At 30.9% G+C, this 27,673-nt stretch overlaps 1 protein-coding gene across 1 annotated transcript; it reads right to left on the minus strand.

The window, feature by feature from the left end:
* Positions 1-27,673, minus strand: LOC127720331 (uncharacterized). The gene is made up of 5 exons (XM_052226901.1): positions 27,590-27,673; positions 3,306-3,491; positions 1,656-1,757; positions 1,221-1,338; positions 1-154 (listed from the first exon to the last, which is right to left on the minus strand). Exons 1-5 carry the CDS (start codon positions 27,615-27,617, stop codon positions 91-93), a joined length of 498 nt encoding a protein of 165 aa, XP_052082861.1. The 5' UTR covers positions 27,618-27,673; the 3' UTR covers positions 1-90.

A 27,673-nucleotide genomic window follows, 5' to 3' on the forward strand; every position in this document is an offset into this window, starting at 1 on the left:
TCTTTTATTGATGGAGTCAGTGTTGTAAATCAACACATAAGTTGACTTTGAACATTGCATTACTTTCTCTTTATACATCAGCTTGATACATCAGTGTTTTCTCGTATATCTTCTACATGCATGATATGAACATTCATTGTTGTACCAAGTTTTCCTACAAATATTAATTCATACTGAATCAATTGATCTATGTCATGTTTTTTTTTTATAGTGGTTGGTTTTACCTTTTGGCTTTTTTTTACAGATGTTGTCTGATATATAAGGACATTTCTAATGTACCCTTTATATCTTTTTAAACAACTAATTGATTAATATTTCATGTTCAGCTATCTGTCTTTTTTTCTTAATGAATTAGGAAAAGGAAGCAGGAAAATCTAAATGGTTTTTCTTAATCTAATTTATATTACAATATTTCATGGACTTTAAACAAGTTCATGAACTCCTCTTTGAATTCCCATCCACTTTCATCACCAAACCCTGGACACTGAAAGGATCCTTTCAGGGTACATTCTCAACAATAACAACGTTTTAATCTAATTCATATTGCAATATTTCATGGACTTTCAACAAGTATCTGCTTATTCTATGTAAACATCCGGGTTTTAACAACATTAAGGCTGTCGCGAAAGTAGGAAAAGGCTATGATTATGCTTTGATATAAAATAATACGATATGATTGCCAATGAGATAACTATCCAACAGAGTCTACACATGCAGCGGGTTTAAAAGTTTAAGCAGTCATAGGTCACTGTACGACCTTCAACAATGATTATGTTCCCTTTGGTCATATAACTTCTCGCGTATTCCCGATCAGGTATATGTACCTCCCTGTCCTTCAAATATTAAATTTTTGCGGTCTGAATGATGGTGAATAAAAAAAGCGCTTCGGAAGCACTGCATTTAACGACTATGTCAGTTGTAATCAATAGAGATTTTCAGGTATGACAACAAATTGAAATTTCAATTAAACAAATAAATAATAACATCAACTAACGAACATTAAGGGTCCTCAACATTGTTTTATGCAAATATCTGATCACTGCAATGAGTGCCGTTTATCATAAAGTATTGTAAATTAGTTCATATGGATACTAAATTGATAAGCAATTGATATAGTTCAGTAATTGGTAACATTATACATGATCATACCCGTCAATTCGATATTCTAGACGCCGAATTAACGAACAGATTAAAAGAAGCACTCTAAAAATATTACCAACCCGTTATCAAAGGTTGTGAAACCAGTCATTACTTTCCCTTTGAATACTCTGTAACTCCCACCATCTATAGCAACAGTATTCAAATGTTCTGTACAGTCCTTATCATAGTACTCGATGTCTACAAACAAAGATTGTTACACCAACTTTTATTGTATTGTCTTTCTGTGATTTGTAAAACAAAATGTTTTACAGTTTTATTTTGTATTATCAGTCATAGGTAATCTCGTGTTAACATGTTCAAGAACTCTACAAATGAATATTCCACAAGAAATTTATTACTCCTTTCATTATATACTAGATGTCTTAAAAGATTACAAAACCCATAAAGAATGTAAACTTCGATCTCTGTTTATCTGAACAACATTCATTCTAAAGTTTAAACAATCCATGTACTATGAGATAGTAATTGATGAGGGAAGTATTTGTATAGTTTACCTGGGTCCTCACAACAGCGAATGATCTTGAACCCCTCTTTGTATTCCCATCCACTTGCATAACCATACCCTGGACACTGAAAGGGTCCTTTAAGGCTAAATCCTTCACAATAACGAGAAAAGATCATTGTCATAAAATTGTAACAAAATGTAAAGAAATTCTAATTAAGATACAGTATTATATTTTCAAACTATGAACCAGACAGTTTATGTAAGATTAAAGGAATACCAGTGTTTATTCAATACGTATTGTCCCGCGTACCAATCTATCTATACATTTATTCATAACATTTGTTTTTTTCTATTTTGTTGTTTGTGATTTATGTTTGTTTCCTCAAATTTAGGCAACAACTGTTAACCGATGTTCAATTCTCGTAAATCGATCAGGAAGAGACGAATCAAAGCAACTAACGAAATCTGATTGAATAGCATAAACACCAAAACGAGCGAGACCGTATGCGTCGCCAGACTAAGCTTCTCCTGCTATGCAAGCGTCAATCCCAATGCGAATTAACACTCAGTAAAAATTTCAAAGTCAAGAATAGGACACGATTGGTCAAATTACAAATCAGACGAGTTGAGACACCGACACATCGTATCATTCAACAAATTCGTTATCGTGACCGTATAAATTATGTAGTGTCGACTTCACTCTTTCTTCTTCATCACTCTGTTAGAACATTTTTTTTTTAGTACGGAGCACATTCCTGATAAATGACGTCCGTGTAGTGTGAAAATGCTATACGCAGATATTTGAGCTAAAAGTCATATTTAAAATAATTGTTCAGTAAACCTATTACTGTTTAAAATAACAGGCAACAGTGGGTACGATACTTAAATAGCAGCACGATGGGTGTCACATGTGGAGCAGGATCTGGTAACTCTTCCGGAGCTCCCGAGGTAACCCCCAGATTTTGATAGGATGCATTTTCCTCAGACTTTAGTTTTCTATGTTGTGTTTTGTATACTGTTGTTTGTGTTTTGGTCTTTTTCTTTTTTGACATAGCGTTGTCAATTTATTTTCGACTTATAAATTGAATGTCCCTTTGGCATCCATCTCCTCTCTTTTAAATACGAATGTATATTGGAATTGAAGGCAACCAAGCGTAACCAGAAACAGGCATATCATTGGTGGATTACAGAAGGGAACCTAATGATGTTTACCTTTAACTAGCTTGTGTGTATTGTAATTTCTTTTTGTATTGTTTGAATTTGTTTGAATTACATATTTTTTAAGGATGTAGTGATTTCAGGTTTAGGAATTTTTGTCAGACTACTTGGGTTGTTTTTCTACGATGTAGGGTAAAATATGTTGTACCATATCACCAACTTTTCTTTTCATAGAAGACTTCATCAGCTCACAAAAGGTCATTATCAAAATTTAAGCAGATTCTAGATTTCTTTTCTTACGATATGAGACCCAAATACTGCCAATGCTAAAAATAAGGTAAAAACCCGAGTCAGCCTTTTTCCCACCATTTATTTTTTAAATCAAATCTCTCGAAAATGAGTTCCATAACCTATCAATATTTTAATCCTTAACTAATGTTCTTCTGATTTAAAGTATCAATTTTAAATTCCAGATTCTTTTTAATTTCAATTGACTACATCCTTAATAACTATTAATGATAAGGATAAGAATAATACTTACGAATATTTTGGCATTTTACATTTCTACCTGGCCCAGGTTTACAGGTAAATGGCTGTGGATAAGGAAAAAGTTCATCAGGAGCATAACCATCTACACAAAAATGCCCAAAACTAGCAGTCCTCCTTGTAAACTTACTACCATTTGTCACACATGGTAGAAAGATACCAAAAACAAGTAAAATGAATCCTATGAAAAGTGAAAAAAGCTCTTAAAATAATTATGAACACAGATATAAAACCTGGTAGTGAAAAATGGTTTATTTTTCGCGGGAATTAAATTTCGAGCTTCTAGAGTCCCGATGTTTTGATTCATTTCTATTTTAGTTCTTGATTCATTTCTTCCTAAAAGATTAAATTCAGGCGATGACTGTTTGTAACAGTATTGCCATGTTTTAATCATTCTTTTTCGTATAAAAGATAAATGTGATTACCTTGCAAAGATTAGATAAGCGCCTTTTGCCTTTTGCTTGATGAATTTTACGTTAGTAGTGGTTTGCAGTAGAGTTTAATATGTGCAATTAGGGAGTTGCTACGCTCCCTTACTGTTATAATATCTGGTGGCTGGATAAAGTTCATAACGTAAAAATAAATAGTTATTTCGATGTCGCGTAATTGCACAGACTGGCTTGGTATCGACCGGCTTGAAAAAAAAATATTTGCAACAATAATATGTACATAGTTTGAAAGTGAAGGTTCGGAGCTAAGAAACAACTTACCTCCACTTGTTCTTGTATACTATGTTTTATAATTTCATTATGTGTAACAATGTGTAAACAGTTGTTTTAACGAAAACCGTTGTCTTAAGCTTGTCTTACCCGGTCTTGTGTATGTCCTTAGTATGGAGCTTCGTAAGTTATTGTCTCTCGTCCAGATTTTATGTCTTTTGTATTCAGTGTTCAGTGGAAATCTAGTTTTTAGAATTCTAAGACATGTTATTTACAACACTTCCCATCAATCAAAATTGTGTATTTTGTAAAATCACATGTCCATCGTTAAAGAGGTTCTCTTGAATTTTGTGCCATGTGGATGAGGGGGTCTTTTTTTTGTCGGTGCATTTATGTTGATAGGTATACCCCTGAGATGAAACCATTGTGTACTTTTTTAGACAGCGTATCAGGAAATACTAGTTTAAAGAAGACAGAAGATCATCTCTATTAAATACGTTGAAAAGCGAAGAAAAAATAAACGAAAGAACATCAGGCAAATATAATATGCAAAAAATGACGCGTTGTTTAAAAGACGAGAGGCATTACAGGCAAAACCCTTTAGAGTATAAACATCAAAAAGTAAAAATCTTGGTATAATAGCAAACTTCTATCAGCCAAAAATGTTAAGATAATTAAAGAAAATTATGAAAATATTAGTAAATAAAATAATGTGAAGGCTTTATCATCAACAATTATCTATCACATAAAAAAAATCAGGTATCAGAGATAAAAAAAAAAAAAGCGGACAATGATGACAAATGGGAAAAAAAATAAATTATCAAGGCTAAATTATCCTTCAAAACGCTATGAAAAGAAGATTGTTGTATGGTTGTATATAGAACAACTATGTTAAATAGACAGAACTTAGTGGAAGCATGCAGCTATTGGTCACCCTATTTCCTGCTTGCTATATAAGTTTACATGTCATCAAATGTAGTGCTACAGGGCATATTGATTAACAATTTTGTTATAGTTTCAAAGACTTTCCATTAATCGAAATTGTGTATTTTCAAAAATCACATGTCACTGTTCTCGTGACTTTCAAAGACGATTAAGTTGTACAATTGGGTAATTTTGTGAAAGTTCGAAACAAAAAGGTTCGTCAGTTTTTTTTGTCTATGCAATTGTATGTGCAAGTATTTCAAAAAGATAAATCACAAACTAGTAGACTAGACATGATCTTTTTAGTCAGAATTTTTACCTATTATAGATTTTTGTAAAATTAAACCTGCTGTTATACAGTCCACTGATCATCAAAGTGTATTTCTAAAATTTAAGTCAGGGTTATTTGAAAGGGGAAATGGGTATTGGAATATAAATAGTTCAGTATTACAAAATAGAGATTACCAAGAATTAACTTATTAACTGCTTGATTGATAAATATTCATTTAAAAGGGATACATTAGATTTTATGGAATGGTTTTAAAAGCAAGGTAAGGGAGGTAACTACAACTAATTGTAGAAATAAAGCGAAGTTCACAAGAGAGCGAAGGCGTAGTTTAGAAAAGGACCTGGAACAAAAAATGGAGCTTACAGATGAGAGACATACTGATGAAAATTATAATTTGGAAAAAGAAATTAATGATATAGAAAAAGAATAAGTAAGATTTATGATGAAAAAGCAAAAGGGGCACAAATTAGATCTAGAGAAAAATGGGTTGAGTTTGGGGAAAAGAACAATTCGTATTTCCTTGGTCTAGAAAAGAAGAGGCAAGTGAAAAACTCTGTAAGTAAGCTTAAAGGAGATGATGGGGAACTAATTTCTAATCATGAAAATTTACTCTACAAACTAAAAACATTCTATGAAAACTTTTATAATGTTAAATCTTCAAATAAAAATTTAACTAAAAAATATATCAATGACACAAAGCTAGAAAATAAAGGAAAATGAAATTAAATAACTCTTCAGGGTTTGATGGCCTCACGGTAGAATTTTATAGACAATTTTGGGATAAACTTAAACTATTAGTTGTGGATGTTCTGAATACTGGCTACGATAGACAATGTTTATCATATTCACAACGTACCAGTATATTAACTTTGATATTCAAAAAAGGAGATCCTTTACTTTTGGAAAACTACCGTCCAATTTCACTTTTTAATATAGATTTTAAACTTTTGTCATATGTTCTAGCTCAAAGATTTAAAAAGGAACTTTCAAAAATTATCAATGAAGATCAAACCGGATACATTAAACATAGATTTATTGGGTTTAATCTGAGACAAATTTAAGATGTTATAGACTATGCAGACACATACAATATTGAGGGGGCAATAGTTTTTGTAGATTTTACAATAGCATTTGATTCATTGGAATGGGATTTTATGTTTGGAACTTTGAAGCATTTTGGTTTTAACGAATCATTTATTAACTGGGTTAAAACAATGTACACAGATATACAAACATGTGTTATTAACAATGGGTGGGTATCAGAAACTGTCAAAAATTCACGTGGAATAAGACAAGGATGCCCTTTGTCGGCTCCTATTGTTTGTTTTTGCTGTTGAAATTATGGCCCAAAGATTGAGAAATAATAAAAATGTAAAGGGTGTAAATGTAAAACTTGATGGGAAAAGTCATAGTATGAAGATTTCACAATTAGCTGGCGACACAACACTTTCTTGCAAAGATAAAAACGATGTGGTAACTGCAATGAACGAAATAGAAATTTTTGGTTCTTTTTCAGGTTTATTATTAAATTGAAATAAAACAGAGGTCTTATGGATATGGAAATTGAAATCTTGTAAAGATAAAATTGTCGGGATTAAGTGGGGAGATAAACCTATTAAAGCTCTAGGGGTGTTTTGCGGGCATGATAAATTGAAATGCCAAAAATTAAATTGGGATTGTAAAATGAAAACATGAATAAATTATTTATGATATGGAAAAAACGAAATCTATCAATTTTAGAGAAAATCCTAATTATAAAGATTTTAATATTGCCCTTATTTACATTCCTGAAAAGCGCCTGTCTAATTTCAGAACATTATTTAAAAGAAATAGAAAACAGAAGCTTTAAATATATTTGGGATGGGAAACTAGACAAAGTTAAAAGAAATCTGATGATAGGTCCATATGAAAAGGGGGGTTTAAAAATGGTTGACTTTAAAAGTTATTTTGTGACTTTAAAAGCATCATGGGTAAATAGATTGGTAAATGGTAAACTTTCGACTTGGAAGCTTAAACCATTTAAATATTTAAATGTTTCAAACAGAATTCTGTCAATATTAAGCATGAATTTGAGCGATATTAAATCTCTAAAATATTTTAAAGATGTTCCTGAGTTTTATAAAGAAGTAATAAAGTCCTGGAATTTGAGTGGCGGGGGGCAAACGATACTTAGTTTTTCTATCTATTAGTCATATTATGTATCCGAGCATAGAACAAAAATTGTTGATGTCTATAGTATTTTTGAAAATGAATTTAATAAAAGAGTAGACACAAATAGATATAATTCAACATGTCCAATGTTATTGTCAATTAAAAATAATTTTAGCAATAGTTAGTCTTTATGTAGGACACTTGTACATCTTTATAAGTTACTAAGTTTAATCAGCTGTTTATTTCCCTGGATAATCAGTGGAGTGTAACAGGGTAAATCAAGAGAAGCTTGGACTCTTGGTGAGATTTGCAACAAGCAAGATTTGATGAATAAATATTATTATGTAGTTAAAAAAATATATATATATTTACATAATGAAATAAATATGGCATCAGCAGAATTTGAAGAGCTCAAAAAGCCTCATATTTGGAGTTAATAAAAATGTTAATGATTTTTCACAGCAACTTGAGAAAGTTGAACATAACTTAACGGGTATGATCAATGAAGTGAAAACTGACGTCAATATATTAAAAACAAAATATGATGCATCTCAAACAGAAATAAAAAATCTCAGACGAGCCTTATAGAGCTAGAACAGGGTGTTGCAGGTATGGATTTGCAAATACAAGCAATTGAAGGTAAAAAACTACAAAAACAAAAATTTGAGGTTCAAACCCAGATGAATGAAATTAAGGACAAGGTAACATTGCTTGAAAAGCACGAAAGGAAATACAATGTTATGATTTATGGTTTTGATGACAATAATGTAGATGAGAACATCTATTCAGTTACTCGTCAGTTGTTCAGCCAAAATCTAAATGTTAACAAAGAAAAGCAAACGCCATCCCGATTGATAATGCTCATCAAGTACCAACAAGGGGTAGTGGACCCAAACCAATTATTGCTGGATTTTTACACTATGGAGATAAACAACTGATAATGTCGAGTGCCTACAATCTGAAAGGTACTCAAATTCGTATTCTAGACGATCTACCAGTATCAATGAAAGAGAAAAGATTCCTTCTGTCTCATGTAGCCTACAAAATACTCAAAAAAGAAAAATTACAAACACGTATTTCATTTCGAGATGTTGGGGAACACATGACTTTTGACATGCGTAAAAATAGAGGGACACTTGGAGCTTAAGAGAATAATGAGCGATAAATAACAATATACAAAACTGTACATAACATTGAGCCGTTTATATATATATATATATATATATAAAAGTCTAAATTGAAAACAACGTTCAAACCTATGATTACGTTGGATAAAAACCGCAATTTTTATACGTGTGCATGTAAAACAAATTTCTTGGTAGAGGGGCCTAAATACAGCACAAACAACAATTTCCAAAAGACCAAAATAAAGTGAAAAAGTCTATTTTAACAAATCGCATTTGACTAACAGGTCGAACAACTGATGTTCTTAAACCCTGCTGACTGCCATTGGCGATTGCCAAATAAATTGATCACCAGATCTAACGAAGTGGGTCTTTAATATTAATTTAATACCAAACAGAAAACAATAAACTTGTGGAAAAGATGGTATACCACAAACATGAGGTGCAAAAATTTGTACACCATATCCGGATTTCGACAATTAATGTCTCTTCAGTGATGTTAGGGATCGAAACGGTATTTGGAAGGCCATATAATTTACCTCAATTTAGGATAGACTCTTGAATTTTAAAGAGTCGAAATAGGATGAACGGATCATATAAACCCGAAGGAAAATATAATACAAGCCCAAACGAAAAAATATATAAAAGTCTAAATTGAAAACAACGTTCAAACCTATGATTACGTTGGATAAAAACCGCAATTTTTATACGTGTGCATGTAAAACAAATTTCTTGGTAGAGGGGTCTAAATACAGCACAAACAACAATTTCCAAAAGACCAAAATAAAGTGAAAAAGTCTATTTTAACAAATCGCATTTGACTAACAGGTCGAACAACTGATGTTCTTAAACCCTGCTGACTGCCATTGGCGATTGCCAAATAAATTGATCACCAGATCTAACGAAGTGGGTCTTTAATATTAATTTAATACCAAACAGAAAACAATAAACTTGTGGAAAAGATGGTATACCACAAACATGAGGTGCAAAAATTTGTACACCATATCCGGATTTCGACAATTAATGTCTCTTCAGTGATGTTAGGGATCGAAACGGTATTTGGAAGGCCATATAATTTACCTCAATTTAGGATAGACTCTTGAATTTTAAAGAGTCGAAATAGGATGAACGGATCATATATATATATATATATATATATATAAACAAGTCTAAATTGATAACAACGTTCAAACCTATGATTGCGTTGGATAAAAACCGCAATTTTTATACGTGTGCATGCAAAACAAATTTCTTGTTAGAGGGGTCTAAATACAGCACAAACAACATTTTGCCATTGGCGATTGCCAAATAAACGGATCACAAGGTGTAATAAATGGATCTTAATTTTAAATTCAATACCACACAGAAAACAATAAATTTCCGGTGAAGATGGTATACCGCAAACAAAGGTGCAAAGATTTTTTGTACACCATATCCGGATTTCGACAATTAATGTCTCTTCAGTGATGTTAGGAATCGAAACGGTTATTGGAAGGCCACATAATTTACCTCAATATATATATATATATATATATATATATATATATATATATAGGTTGTATTGACCTATTTGTAAGAAACTACAAAACTATATATGCAGGAGATTCCGTATATCGTCAAGTTATCGGAATTCCAATGGGGACTAACTGTCCACCACTTATTGCGGACCTGTTTTTGTATTGTTATGAGTTACAATTTATGACTAAAATCAGCAAAGACCCATCGAAACAACATCTGATACAAAAATTTAACAATACTTTTAGATATTTGGATGATATATTGGCTCTCAATAATGACGACTTCAGTATGTATACTAAAGAAATTTATCCTGTTGAACTTACTTTAAATAAAGCTAATACTAACAATGACCACTGTCCTTTCCTCGATCTTGATATCTATATCATTAACGGGAAGCTTAATACAAAAATTTATGATAAAAGAGATGATTTTTCATTTCCTATCGTTAATTATCCATTTTTTTATGGTGACGTTCCCTTGTCACCATCTATTGGTGTTTATATATCTCAACTAGTACGATTCGCTCTTGTATGTAACAACGTATTAGATTTTAGCGAGAGAAATTTATGTATTACTGAAAAATTATTACACCAGGGTTTTCGATATCATAAACTAGTCAAAACATTTACTAAATTTTATCATCGGTATAAGGACATCATTCGTAAATATAACTCAACATGCAGATATCTTATACGTTCGGGTATTTCACATCCAATCTTTTATGGTAATATTCTTTACAAAGCACAAAGATGTCAGTATTCACCTCAAAAGCTAACAAAACCTTTAAACAGATTTATTAAGAAGGGATATAGTTACGATACTGTTGTCAGGTCATTAAAGATTGCATATTTTGTCTTTAATATTAATTCACTTATAGGGTCTTTGCATCGGAGTTAAACACATTTATTCTAAAACCAGTTGTTGGCATTAATTCAAGGATTATTTTCTGTTTATGCAAATATTTTGTTGTTGTTTTTTTTTTTTTTGCTTTTGTTTTTATCATTTCAGTTTTGCTTGCTCTCTCTTCTTTTTTTTGGCTGATTGTCTGCAATAAAGTGGCATACACATATAAATGTATATGCTAATTTTGCTTTATATATTCATTTTCCAACCTGCTGTGGTGCATTTTTGCTTTTATAATTTATATATATATATATATATATGTGCTTTATTCTCTGCTGCTTATATATTTATTTACAGTTTTGCTTTTGCTAGTTATTTATTATAATTTTGAACTGCTACGACTTGCCTAATGCTATTAATAGTTGCTTGTTTTATTCCATCAGATACAGACTGACACAAATGAGTTGAAGTTTGAATACGTAAATCATAGACCTCTTTTAAAGTGAGGTTAACTCCAAATCTCAGAATGAGATGCTTGTTTCCAATTATCTTTTCTTGTTTTTTGTTTACAAATTTACGGTACATGTTCATTATACTGAAGTGACCATACTATAATAATTTTTGCACAATTTCTACTGAAACTAACTCATGAATATGCACTTAGGATGTGCAGTCTGTGTTTGATTGGTAGATAATTTTGTTAGTGATCATGATATGTTGACCATGCATTACTTTGTTTTACCTGTTTGATGTCAAAAGTATTGATATTTGTCAAGAGCGATACTACATTTGAAGTCAGTCAGAGTTCTTAATTTTTGATATTGTCCCATTGGTACGCATTGCTTTTTCAAACAATAAATATTTACTTTCAGGTATATCTAGTATATTTAGCTACATCACATAAAGTATATTGATCTTTGAAGATATCTGAGATATAATGAACATAAAACATCTCTGCCTTCTTAAACCGACAAAGGATCATATAAATTTGTTAATTTAACATGGGAGTTTTTAATACATGTATTCGAAAGATGAATATAGAAATACTACTATCTAGTAAATTGAACAACTCTGACAGACTTGAAATATTATACATAATATACTTATCTAGATTATATATATGTAGTTCATTTAACTAAAATTGTTTTCGAATAAGAATGGATGTATTAGACCGACAACATCTTATAATAAATATATTGACAAAGCTGACTGGATCAGATTTGAATGCTCAAAACAATGGACATTTTGTATAGTTGTGCTTCTTGTGTGATCTTTTCTTCTTTGCCATAACCACACAGAATATCAAAAAAAATGTCTTTGTGTGTTGGAATGAATGACAGTAAGGAAATTAAATGTAAAATGATAATTACATGAATGAAATCATCTTCCAAAATATGCGTATTGCATGAATTATACAGATATTCACTGTTGGATTTACTCAAGTAAAATTTCTATCTGAATCCAATGTATTTGATTAAACTATCTTCTGAGTTATCTCCACTAGGCCAGATAATGAATATTCTACACAATAACAGTGAATGTCTCATAGTGCAGATTTAATATTTGATTTAAAAGTTGGACTCTGTCTCGTTCTTGAATTTTATGTTTTCATATATATGTATTTATTGTACAATACAAACGTGCCTTAAGGTGTCACAGATCTTGAAAAATGATACAGTTTTAAAGGAAGAGAATTTTAAAAGTCCCTTGATTTCACAAATACCATGGTGTATTCATGTTTGTTAACTCATCATTTGAGTATTAAATATTGATACAGATCAACACATGTATGAAAGGTGATATGATTAAAATAATTTCTTATAATTGTCAAGGTCTTTATACAAAGGAGAAACGGAGAGATGTTTTGAATTATTTAAGTCAAGGAATTTTAATATCTATTGTCTTCAAGATACACATTTTACAGAACAAGACGAATTAAATATTAAAAATCAGTGGAAGGAAGAATGCCTTTTCAATTCATTTACATGCAATCAGAGAGGTGTGGCCATCTTTTTTTAATGAAAACTTTGATCTTCTAATTCACAAAGTTAAAAAAGATGAGGGTGGAAACCTTCTTGGATTGGATATTACAATTGAAGAACAAAAAAATACCTTAGTTAATATTTATAGGCCAAATGTAGACACTCCTTGGTATTATCAAAAGGTGGCAGACATTATTGAGGAATTTGATAATCAGTCTTGTATTCTTTGCGTTAATTTTAACCTTATTCAAAGTTTCAATCTTGACACTCATAATTATGTTAATATCAACAACCCAAAGTCTAGAGACACTCTAAGATATAAGCCCGGATTTAATAATATATTTCTATAAATTTATCTTAGCATGTTATCAGTAATCTGTTATAGATAAATTATGTGGTCACACTTTCTCAATGGTTCACTAATTATAACCAGATGTTGACTTAGTAAACGACTAAATTTTCAACTGTCTTTACCATAAAACGTTTTGCTGTAAATTAATATGTCTCTTTCCTTCCTACCGGCTTCATTGTATTTTCAGCTCTTTCTGACAACAAATATGAACACTTTTATAATATTTTTTATTATAAGAAAAAAATATAAGATTAATAATAAAAATATGAATATTTTAACTAGTTTATTACGATATTATGAACAACTTTACCTGCATTTATATGAAAAATTTTGTTCCTCAACTTTAGTTTTTTTTCCTTGTATTTCTTAAACTCAAAAAACATAGGATATAAAATTTATGGTACATTTATTCTAAATTAACTTTTATTAACTTAAATGACTTCTTATTCTTTAATAAGACTATATTTTTAAAAACTGTTGCAGCTGTGAATTCAGGGAAAACAAAAGAAGTACCATAAACAATTATCCAAACCTTGACAAAGGATCTGATCTATTCAAAGCTGTTTGCTAAAAAGACAACTTTTTTAGCCCTCCCCTTTTTTTTAATCTGATATTTTTGGGGTTTTTCTATCAATGTCAATTATTTTTGCGTTTTATTGTATTATATGAAAATACAAATGCTAAAATTAACTTTTATTTGCCGTTTACTATTAAATCAAAGTTTGTCATACACAGCGTGAAATTTATAGAAAAAAAACTAACAGCTTTTGGAAAAAAGGGAGAGGGCTAAACAAAATTTGTACTTGAGTACTATGATCTATGGTGCCATATTCCTAAATTTAAAATGATTTCCAAAATTCTAGATAATGATTGAATTTAAACATATTGTGGAGTAGATGGTTGAGGTTTTAGCTATCATTTATTTGACTTAAATTGCGGAGTCCTTGGGACTTTTCTCTATGGAAATTTTTGGGGCTAAATTCATCTTTTCAAGTAATTTATTTCCAGGGACCAAAGGTTCCCCCTTTATGTCTTTAGCAAATGATTCAGGTCCAAAGTTGCATTCAATTTCCCCAGACTATAATTTTAATAGACACCATTGACCCTCAACAAGAAAATCTTGCATAGGTGCAAAACGAATACCTGCTGACAAGTAATACTGTATGAAGCAATCTACATTTTTACAAGTGTTTGAACAACACATTTAGATGGTATTCCACAGCTGAGCATTTGTTTGGACTCTTTTACTCCTTATGTTTGAAATTTTTATATAGACGTCTGACATATTTTCTTCCTATATAAATCAATGAAGGGATGTTGTAAAATTCCGGTGCTTTGCTTTTGCGCCAAAAAAATCTTTCATTTGCGCCATTTTACAGGTAAATACAGGTAATACAGGTATATAGCCAAAGAAGCATTTTTAAAGTCATTTGTAGATGGGTGGTTTTCTTCCATTTCTGCAAAAAAATCTGTGTTCAAAATATTTATCCATACATTGCAAGGGATGTACAAGGAAGACAATTGAAGAATTGTACGTATTTGCTCTAAAAAAAAATGTGGTATGATTGCCATAAATGAGACAACTCTCAAGAAAAGACCAAATAACACAAAAATTAACAACTATAGGTCACTGTATATATATGGCCTTTAACAATGAGCAAAGCCCATACCGCATAGTCAGCTATTAAAGGTCCCGAAATGACAACTTTGACAACAATTTGAATGAGAAAAAAAAGATGATATAAGTATTTAATTTATTTTATGTTTGATTTGAAAATTAAATTTTGATTAGCATGTTTAATAAGGAAAATTGTATCGTAATTAGCAATAAAAATAATTTCTTTTTTCTGCGCGTATTATCGTTGAAGGTCTTTCAGTTATACCACCAGCTGCTTTTCGAATTCTGATTGAGATTTTACTTTCTGCTGGTTTACGCCATGGTTGTGTTCATTCAAAATTTTAATAATCGTTTTGGTGTCAATATTATTGTTATTCTAGCTTTGCAAGTTCTTTTGGTACACCTAAATGACTTGTCTCCATTTTTCAGAACATATGATAACCTATATGTGTGGTCATAAAAAATTACAGACTTATTTACTCTGTTTGTCTCTGAATTGACAATGTCCATCTTAACACATCAAACTATATTATTCTAAACATTAGTGACTCTCAGTTTTGTATTAGAAATGAGTATGAACTCACACAATTATCCAGGGGAAATACTGTATAAACAAATCTTATTCACGATGGAGCAATAAAATTCAACTTTTCCGTTATACTTTACCTGTAAAATGGCGCAAATGAAATATAACCTTGTGGCGCAAATGAAAGATTAGATTTAAAAAAAATTGGCACAAATACAATGCGCCCGCAAAATTCAATTTGTCATTTTGTAAGTGACATGGTGCAGCTTTTGATGTCATTTCAAGGTCCCTTGTCAAAATGTATTATATCAAAAGATCAATTTGATTACCAGAAAACGAAAAAGTTTAATTACACCTCCAAATGACAATCCCCCTTTTTTCTCCAAAACAATACAATGTGTTAATCGATGTGTTCTCTTCTTTTCCATCCTGCCCATTATTGCTTGACAATATCAGAATTATGTCATTCTCATTTTAAAAGTGTGTAATATTTGCTGCTGTGCAAAAAATAAAATTACATACAATAAACTACAATAAAAACTTAATCCCTTTACAGTATTGACATAAAATAAAATTATTATATAATTAAATACCAATTATTCAGAGAACAATTGAAATTCTTTCCACCAAAAACCATGTATTTTAATATGAAAGTAGTAAAATTAGGTTTAAAATGTCATTACAATCGTCAAATGATAGCTTATTGTACGTTGATTCCAAAAATATATGGTTTCTATACAATATTTATTTAAATTAGGGAGATAATTTGTTACTTCCGGTTTGAAAAATGTTACTTCCGATACTATTTGAATATTTACTTGACACTGAATCCAAAAATATCTGGTTCTATATACTTTTAAATTAATAAAGTACAAAAAATAGCTACTTCCGGTTTAAACAATGTCACTTCCGGTTTAATTTTTAAGGTGAAATGGTTTGAAACCTATTGCAAAAAGTCTCATGGCTTTATCATGTATACATATGAGGTAAAAGCAAAGGTCAAAATCTAGAATGTCAAATTAAGCTATGACCTTGAGATTAATTTCAAGGTCATAAACCAAGGACCTCAAATCAAAAGACCATAGGTCCTAATTATATTTGGTTAATGAGTTATATCACCATACGCATATTTTTACATACAAGAGGGGAGAAAACTCCCTTTTACGTTCAACGTACCCTTGCAATCAAAATTTACATGTTACGATATGTCGCAACAAATAATTTAGTAAAAATAATTTGTCGATATCTTATACGGTTTTTGCAAATAAGTGAAAATAAGCCAAAATCAAAATTTTGAATATGACCTTGACCTTTGACCTTGACCTAATTTTCATTTTTTTGGGACCAAGGACCTCAAATCAACAGACCCTAGGTCTCTATCATTTATGGTTTACCAGTTACAAATGCATATCACTTATTTCAAATGCATAAGGGGAAATAACTCTCATATGGAATATTCATATCGCTTCGGTCAAAATAGGACAAATCATGCAAAGGATATAACGAGCAATTTTATAAAATAAATTTGTCGCTTTCTTTAACGGTTACGGAGGAGATGCAGTCACAAGTAAAACAGTGTTCAGGGAGATAACTCCTACAAAGAAAATTGTTCGGCTTAGAATGGGTAAAAACAAAAAGCGCATAAACTGTGTGATACTATATAAGAAATATCTAAGCGACATCTTGCGAAACAAAAATTTTACGCGAGAACAAAATTTGGCGGAAGAAAATAATAAATATAAATCAATTGTTTTAAAAACAATTGTTAAACGGTCTTTCCCCTCCGAAACATGATTAATTGGTTTTTTGCTTGGTTGGTTGGTTGGTTGGTCGGTCGGTCGGTCGGTCGATTGATTGATTGATTGATTGATTGATTGATTGCATGGCACTTTCTCTGTGCGACGCAGCTAACTTAAATAACGCCTATATTCTAACCGAACGTGACTGCGCGCTTAGACATCCCGCACAGCCAAACGGACGCCTGAGATGTCCTCATAAAAATTGATCCTAGCATCTTTCGTTTATGAATTTTCTCTAGTTTCTATGTTTCCTCGGACTTCCTTTTTTCATCTATTTGTTGTGTATGCATTTTGATTGAATTTGTAGGAAAACGGAGTAAATTTTATCTTGGAAGTTTTATTTTCCTTATTTGGATATGCAATGTTTTATTCTAAATTTAGGTCCGCGCGCGAGATGGTGTTGTGAAGTCACGTGACCCTCGAATATATATGTCTGGAATTTCTTTTCATGGGAGACCGTTGAACAGAGCACATGTGTATTGATCAAAGAAACACGATAACTATTGTTTTTATTTTGTACAGGTCATTGATGTCGGATCATGCATACATATTACGTACACATGTTTACGGGAGCACAGATTTGTATTTTAATGCATGTTTAGAAATTTGATTGTAGGATTTCAGTAATACATTGATTTTAATTTCGCAATCAAGCGGACCGCACGTGTCTCAGCGATTAATTTCAGAAAATACATGAATTGGAGCAGATTTTTGCAGGGATGGATTTCTATTTCAGAAAGAAATTTGTACATAAGAAGGATTAGCATTTTACAGTATAATGTACGGGACTAAAAGCGATCTTCTTTTCTTTGAAATGGGATAACTTAAAAAAAAAAATCAGTTGAAAAAAAAGGGGGGGGGAGTGTAGTGGTAGACTGTGGTTCATTATTGAGATAAGAAACATTTACAACATGATAGCTGCAAAGTTTGAAGTTTTGATAAGTAATTTGTTGATTCGACCATAACACGGACATTGACCCTGCAATAAAATGACGCGTACCATTTCGACAAAAAATTTCTAGTAAACACGTGTCGCGACAAACTTTTTGGTTAAATTGTTTTGTCGATATCTATAACTCTTTCTAGGAAGAAGCGATATGAACTTAATGTAAAAAATCACAACATGACCTTGACCTTTGACCTTGACCTAGTTTTCTATTCTTTAGGACCAAGGACCTCAAATCAACAGACCCTATGTCTCTATCACTTATGGTTTACCAGTTACAAATACATATCACTTATTTCAAATGCATTAGGGGAAATAACTCTCATATGGAGTCTTCGTATCGCTTCCGTCAAAATTAGACAAAAAATCCTGAGGATATAGCGAGCCATTTGGTAAAATAAATTTGTCGCTTTCTTTTACGGTTACGGAGGAGATGCAGTCACAAGGAAAACAGTGTTCAGGGAGATAACTCCTACAAAGACAATTGTTCGACTTAGAATGGGTGAAAATAAAAAGCGCATAAACTGTATGATACTATATAAGTTTTATCTAAGCGACATCTTGCGAAACAAAAATTTTACGCGAGAACAAAATTAGGCGGAAGAAAATAATAATAATAATAATAATAATAAGAACAAATACAATAGGTCTTTCCACAGAAAAGTGGAAAGACCTAATAATCAGAACAAATACAATAGGTCTTTCCACAGAAAAGTGGAAAGACCTAATTATTAATAGATTTCTTTTTTCATATTAACTTCTCATGTCCAACTTTCACATTAAGTTTTAATGTTCTATTTCTATATCAATATTCACGATATCATTTGTACACATTTATAACTGTAATATAAAATAAATGCTGAAAATAATAAATATTAAGTAATATGATATGCATGTGACCAGTTATTCAGGGGATTAAGATAAACATACCCAGCATGATACATGGTCTGGGGTAATTGGCATTGACATGATGTCTGATAAGATCACAGCTACAAAGTAGCTGTAGATTCGGGCTTATGTCTTAGAGTGGAGACAAATTACTACGGATAATGGAAGACTATAATCTAGTTGATCCATTTAGAGAATTATACCCAAATATGAAAAAGTTTACTTGGAGAAAAAAAAATCCTTTTAAACAATCTCATTTAGACTTTTTTCTGATTTCTGATAATATCTTTCACATTGTTAGCGATGTTAAAATTGATAATGGTTACAAGTCTGATCATTTACCAGTGATCTTTTCTTTCAAGATTAATAAATTTATAAAAGGCAGTGGCCTTTGGAAATTTAATAATTCCCTTCTTCATGATACTGACTGTGTTTCAATTGATTTTAGTCTCTGATGCATGATTTTTTACTATTAATTGTTTTTGGCTTTTAACTAGCTTTCAGTAACTGCGAGTACTCTCAAATCGTACTTTCGTGTTAATTTGACCTGTTGACACAATTTGTAATGCATTTCTGTTATTCAATGTTTACTTATTTTGTGTTATATCTCGTCTCACTATTTTCAATATGTACCACCTTTGATAAGTATTTAGTATGACGATAAATTTTCACTTCTGTACAAATTTATTGATTTTGTAAAAAATGTTTCCATACTCCTAACAACAAAATTATGATATTTAAATTTACCTGTGCACGTTACTTTATTTAACGCCATTTTGTCCAAGGTTAAAGTTGTCTTTTTGACATTGTTCTACATCTTTTTATTAATATTGTATTTATATTGTGTCATAGATCAAACTTATTCGTTCAGTGTATGTTTACCTGTTTTTGTTTATATGTCTTTTTGATCAAGTGAAGCCATCCCAATTGATATTTTATAGTGTTTTTTTTTATTTTGTTATGTTACACTACTGTTTCAGGTTAGGGTGAAGGTTGGCGCCTGTTAAAACGTTAAACCCGCTGCATTTGTATGCGCCTGTCCTAAGTCAGGAGCCTGTTGTTCAGTGGTTGTCGTTTGTTGGTGTGGTTCATAATTGTTTCTCGTTTCTCGTTTTTTTATATTGATTAGACCTATGGTTTTCCTGTTGAATTGTATTACACTAGTCATTTGGGGCCCTTTATAGCTTGCTGTTCGGTGTGAGCCAAGGCTCCGTGTTGAAGGTCGTACTTTGACCTATAATTGTTTACTTTTTAAACATTGTGACTTGGATGGAGAGTTGTTTCATTGGCACTCATACCACATCTACATATTTATATGTTAAAGAAATGAAAAAACTCATAAGTACAGTAAAAGAACAATATACCGTCAAGATATATAGAAATGAAAATTAACAAAATATTAATAACTTGGAAATTGAATTTACCATAGATGACCAATTATTTTTCGAAACTTTACTTACAGAAATACGTGGTAAAACTATTTCATATGCATCTTATAAAAAAAAGGAGAGTGTAAAAATAGAAAATGAGATTATTTTAAAATTAAAATAATTAGAAGAAAATGCACAAACAGAATAAAATCTGGAAGAGATTGACCAGAAAAAGGCAGAACTAAAAATGTATAGACAACAGAAGGTTCAGGGACAATATATCAGGTCAAGAAGTCAGTGGATAAACCTACTAGCTTTTTCTAAATCTAGAGACTAGAAATATATTAATAAGATTATTCAGAAACTTTCTTTAGAAAATGGGGTTGTGAGGAAGAACAAAAAGAAATCTTAAGTCAGACAAAAGTGTTTTATGAGAAATTTTCATAAAAAACAAGATTGTTTGAAAAGTGTTGATTTAACGCGGGACATGTTTTATGATGATATACCGAAGTCAAGCAAGGATGAAAAGCAGTTATTGGATGGAAATATTAGTTTTTCTGAATTAACTGCAGCATTAAAGAGAATGAAAAATAACAAGAGTCCAGGATCTGATGATTACACTGCAGAATTCTTTTAATTTTTTTGGATTGATATTGGTAAATTTGTTCTTATTCTATAAATTTTGGATATGGGAAGGGCCAAATGTCAGTCACCCAGAGGCAGGAAGTGATTACATGTATTCCAAAAGAAGGTAAACCAAATCAATTTCTTAAAAATTGGAGACCTATTACTCTTTTCAAATTCTACGTATAAATTGCCATCAAGCTGCATTGCAGGGAGAATAAATTCTGTTATGTCACCAATAATAAGTTCTGATCAAACTGGTTTTATTCCAGGTAGATATGTAGGGGGAAATTGTCGATTATTATATGATATTCTTCATTTTACTGAAGAAAAAAATATTCCAAGAATTCTCTTATCAATTGATTTTGAGAAGGAATTTGATTCCATATCTTGGTCCTTTCTTTAAGCTACATTAATATATTTTAATTTTGGCGATTCGGTTATATCCTGGGTTAAAACTTTCTATGATAATATAACAGCTGCAGTAACACAAAACTGTTTTCTGTCAGAATTCGTCACTGTAGAGAGAGGCTGTAGACAGGGGATCTTTTATTCCCTTATATTCTCTTGCTATGAGAAGAAATATTAGGCATTTAAGTAAGAAATAGTAAGGTGATAAAGGGCATAACTATAGTTGATACAGGATTTGTACTTTCTCAATATGTGGATGATAAATCTTTGATATTAGATGGCTCGTCATAATCACTCGATGCATCTCTTCATGTTTTCCAATTTTATGCTGAAATCTCGGGACTTAATATAGATTAATATAGAAAAAAACAAATGTTATTTGAATAGGTAGCAAAAAACATAGCCAAGATCAAATTTTGTGTTAAGTGGGGATTGAAATTTGGACAGTGCATGACTTGATAGATAATCAGGGCAAAATTATGTCATTTCAAAATTTCCAACAACTATATCAATTTAGACCAAATTTTTTTTACAATATAATGGAATATCACACTCCCTTAAAGAGTGGTTAAACACGATCAATATTGATGTAAAGGAGAAAAAAAATCAAGCAATGCTACCTTTCAATATAAGTATTTTCTATGAATCAAAGAAAGGTTCAAAGGACATGTACAAAGTATTGAAAGAGAAATATATTACTTTTGTTGCAAAGGAAAAATGGGAAAACCATCCTAATATGACTGGTATTAACTAGAAAAAATACACACTTCGTGTACAAAATATACTAGAAGCACTAAGCTTTGCTGGTTCCAATATATAACTATCCATAGAATTCTGGGAACTAATACACTACTTTACAAGATGAAAATAAATAGTAACAATATATGTTAATTCTCCAAAAAGAGCCAGAGACCATAGAACATCTATTTTTAATCTGTCATATGGTCTCCAGTCTCTGCCATGCACTAAACAACTGGATATTTGAAATGACAAATATTGAACTGCCTTTGAATATCAAAATTATTCTATTTGGTAAATTCGAAAATATTAAATTGAATTTTGTTAAAAATAAGATGAATTTGCTTACAAAATTCTATATTTACTGAAATTAAGAATAAGAAGTGTTGTCAAATTTAAATGCTTGAAAACTTATTTAAATGAACACTTGAACTTAGAGAAAAACATTTCATTTAAAAGCCTCTCTGAAGGGGAATTTAACAAAAACTGGAGTCCCTGGGTCCCTATCATAGACTAATTAATAAATGTCGGCTTTTGGTTTATCAATTTTGATTTAAACACCACAAATAGATATTTCAAGAACGAATTAAGATTCCATTGTTATTAGATAATTATTTATGTTTAACCTAATGTTGCACCATTACATATTCAGTTGTTGTTTTTGTTTAAAAATTCCTTGCTTTGAATATGCCATTCTGTATACCTTTGTTCATACATGTTGTGCTAGGCTATTTGTTACAATAAAGCAAATTCATTATTAAAAGAAAAACAGATAATCAAAGATAATTAAACAAATATTAGTCAATAAGACAGTGTGAAGGCTATATCATCAATAATTATCTATCACAACAACAACAAAACTGTTTCTAGGATTAAAAAGCAGACAATTATTGAAAAACAAAAAAAAATTATTTCAATAAATAATTTGATAAATAATTTTCTATAAAATGGAAAACAGAATGTCATAAAAAGTAAAGCTACAATGCAGATTGATTAATAATATTGTTATTTTTTCAAAGTCCTTCTCATTCTCATTTTAGTAACATACTAGTTCGTACAAGGATAATTTGCTCTGGGATAAAATTGAACAAACTTTTAAAAATGTACAAAATAAACATTTGTTTTGAAAAATATTTTGAAGCATTGATTATAGACAAATATTTGTAGCCAACTTTACTATATCTTCATCAGAAGGTTTTGATCGAAAATAAAAAGAAATTTTTGTTTTGTTTTAGCTACATCATCACCAATAACCAAAGTATGAATAGTAATCCGATTTTAAACTTTAAATAGACATTTGAGAAGCATATGTACGTGATGGTAAATTGAGGTGGGATTGAATTGGTGATTACAAAAATTCTTTCAAAAGACATCATTGAGTATAAACAATGATGAGTATTTTAAATGTATTTCGAATAAAAAAACATATATATATTACCATCAAAATTTATTTGTGAGACGCGTATATTCTTTTCAACTTTATTGGGTATGATTATGAATAATGACGTTTGAGCAGGCGAAAAATCGTGATGTCTGACCTTTTCAACTAAAATTACTACTGACTATCATTAACAAAAGCATGATACACAGTTACGATTACCAGATCCATCTATGCTGTTGGTTTTATTTTGTAAATACAGAACTATTATATCCTTGTAAGAAATAGAAAACTAGTATAATTTTCTTCACTCGAAGCAATAATACATTTTCAATGAGACTATAGTTGTTAGTTTTTCAGTGACTTCTTACATTCGAATTATATAATCAATAACGATTATTTGTTTAGCATATTTATTGTTTTTAATCATACTTTATCTCAGAGTAAATTTAAAAAAAAAATCAATTAAGAGACCCTTTCTCGAATCCTTTGTTTTCGTTTATATGCGAGTACGATTGGTTTCGTTAATTATTGGTTTGTGGAGAAGGAGATGTAAACATTGCAAAATTTTGTTTCCTCACATTTAAAGTGTGTGTAAACATTTTCATGGCATTGGAATAAACGCTCGGAAGAAAGAGTCAATATGAAGATTTAGGGGTTTTCTTTAAATAGTCATAAGCCGCTAGCGGAATTTGGAATATGATATTCAATAGTCATCATATTGTTATGGCTAATGGATTATATGTATATGGCCTTTTTTAGATCATATCTTACTCATTCCGGTCATTTTCGATTCCTTTAGCCTACGATTTTGATAAGACATTTTCTTGGCTTTTACAGGTTTATATATAAGTGCCAATATGCCTAAGAATCAGGAAGTGGTGACAACATGACAAAAAAAAACGCCCAAGTTTACTTTTACTTATGTTCAAAATGTAAAATGATGCATGATTAGAACAATCGTTTCCTTTTCCTGTTCTGGTATTTCACTTCATAATTTAATTAAAATGCACTAGAAATTAAAAATAAAGAGGAGCTATAATTCTAACCAAAAGTAATCTAGAGATTTCTCTAATTACCAGACAGATAAAAAACGAAAGACCTCAAAATTCGAACTCAGAATGAGGGTAACTAAAAAATAGGTTAGTTAGGTCGGCGGTTTGTTTCATATGTGTTTACATAATCTTCTAAATTGCCTGACTCTGTCAGGGACTGACACTTAGAATCTCTTTTTCAATAGGGAAATCTGACGTGAAAGATCTTGTTGGAATAATTGATTTTAACAATCGTGAATTTCAAGTCATATATTTCATCCCATAATACAGAATATCAAATACAAAATAATGTTTCTTCACGTTAACATGTTTGCCCAAAAGGCTGTTTCAGTGAGTAATGCATCCATGGTCATATTTCAAAAGCGTTTTGATTGGCTTTCGATCTCCTAAACAATAGAGATTAAAAAAATGACCATATTTTCCTTTTGGAGTACTAAAGAGTAAAACTACCAATAGTTTCGAGATTCTGCAGCAGCAAATTATGAGTCCATGTACGGCCATCGCATGACATCGCCTTATTATAATCCGCTTTTTGATTGCGTCCAACCCCGTCAAAATGCTTTATAAATACTCCCTTATATGTACCCATGTAAAACAAAACCTGGTATCTGCAGTTCATCAATATTTGAAATAAAATTGAATGAAAACGGTACATCATCAATGCATACTAAGATTAAATGTGTTGTATTTTCTAATAACTACATGTATATGGTTTGTTAAAATTCTGGATCCTCAGTTAAACTATCATGATTACTAAAATTGATATATTAAATCTACAGTCAAAGATAAATAATGATTTCTCTTATTCTTACTCGATTTATCCTTTTCCTCACCTGTTGATTATTTTTATTTAATCAATGTGTGGATCGTTTGATCTCGATTATGACGTCAAATTTTCTTGCTTTCATCTGAAATTCCTATTGTGACGTCATGAAAAAAGGCGACCATGTCTGATGACGTCACGTAGAAAAAACACATCTTTTTGAAGGTCGTTCGAAAAGAAGGATTAAGATTGTCTGCATTTCGTCTAAAAATCATTAGAGAAACAGATTCCACCGCCAAATCTCGTGCAATACGAAATTTATCCACTCTCGACAGTTAAATTTCAAATATTTAAAACGCTCGGGAAGCCTCGCGTTTTAAATTTGAAAATTTAACTGTCTCGAGAGGATAAATATCGTATCACACTAGATGCAGTGGTAGAATCTTTTTATATACAATTTGCAATTATAATGCTTTACAAAGGCTTTGTTTCTGGCTAATATACGTTATTAAATATGAAAGAAATAAATAAGATAGATGTATGAGTATCGGCAACCAGATTTTCCACAAAGTTGTCAAAAAAAAAAACTGGTTTGATATATCTATGCATTTCGGTAGACGAAAATAAATGTTGCAAAAAATTCTAACATTCAATCAACAGTAAACTAATATATCAATCATACCTTCACAGGAACACAGACCTCCTAAGCAGGAGCACCCTCGGCGGCGAAATGTTCACCATCAGTGTGACATCGATCTAGTGGTAGTTTAACTTACCAAATTAGATACAAGCGTACAATTAAGGGTCATCGGTGGCGCTCGAATCGAAATATTTGGAAAACATTTCAACATAAGATTTATAAGTGACGCTCGAATTGATACAATCTAAAGTTCAAATCAGTATCTAAGTTGAAAAATATGGAAGATAAAACCTTCTAAAAATTGTGTGATATCTGCCAAGATAAGGCCATATATGCCTGGAGGTAGAAAGTCTTAAGTGTTTTGTACAAATATAGAAGATACTATATCTTAAACGAGGCACATGGGAATTTTTCTAGTTCAATGAGGCAACAGATCAGTAGAATTTAGAAATTATTAAGACACTAAGGTTTCAACTCCCTCAGACAAAAATGACTGTAGCTTGATTTGGCTATTATGTTTAGGTTATTCTTGTCGTATAGCACTTTAACTGTTACGGTTCTTATACATCCTTGGCTTTCAGATATTCAGCTTTGACTATTCCTGCTGAAGTTTAATCCAGGAAAGCGCTTCGGACGTATACAATTTATGTTTAGATAATGCATATTTTAAGGTTTTTCTTGTCGTATAACACACCTAGGGGTGTCAGGATTGATCAAACTAAAGACCGACCGTAGGGAGTTCTTTCTTGTGGAACTCCTGATATCTCAAAGGGTTGTAATAAAACTCACTGACAAATCTAGATATAAACTATAGAAATCGCTGTCCAGTTACAATAAAAATATAACTGTTATTTCATGAAGAAGAAAAACAAATGAATTGTTACGGTGTAGGAAAAATACAAGTCACTTTGTAATTTATCATATTTATAAAAAGGGAATGCAAAGGGGGTTTTTTCTCCCTTGTTTCATGCCATTTTTACTGCGGATTATTTTTTTCAACAATTTTTAACGAACTATTCAGAAAGATTGTTTACTTTCGTTTGTCTGGTAACACAACTTTTTTTTCAATAATTGATTATCAGGATAAGATATTTTACCTCACTAATTGTGAAGTATGTGTCTGTTCTTTTATAGAAAAAAATGAGAATATTTGGTCATTTGATAGAGTAAAAGGTAATAATTCAAGAACTGGCACGAAGAGAGCACAAAATCGAAATGTATCACGAAAAATGGACAAATGTGAGATTTCCAATACAGTGGGAACTAACAAGATTGATACTTTTGTTTTTAAAAAAAATTCTTCACATGAAATGTTCCACAGGTCACTATGAGGCACATTTCATTAAAACTTTGTATCGTCCTGGTTGTTTCTGCACTAGTATGACCTGTCGTTCTTAAAGAAAATAACTCCATAGAGGTATATATTGTTTTCTTATTTTACGAAAACAACCGTAAATACAACAGCTAATACAGTCAACATAACTACATTATCTTAGTTTAAAGTGACCAGTTGCAATTCCCCATGTCAAATGTTTGTAAATAAAACTAATCATTTAACATTCTTAAAAGAATTATTTAGTAAAAAAAAACAATTTGTTCATATTACACAGACTTACAAATTAACAGAAAAAGTCTTTTAAATGAATATAAATAAGTTTTCAAATAACCAAACGAGACTTACCTTTGTTATTACTGCAATTTAAATACATTACAAAGAGAACAAACTGCGCCAATTTACATTTGTAAATGTGTTTTCTTTTGTACC

Source organism: Mytilus californianus, unplaced genomic scaffold (genome assembly GCF_021869535.1).
Source record: "Mytilus californianus isolate M0D057914Y unplaced genomic scaffold, xbMytCali1.0.p SCAF_11, whole genome shotgun sequence".
NCBI lineage: Eukaryota > Metazoa > Mollusca > Bivalvia > Mytilida > Mytilidae > Mytilus > Mytilus californianus.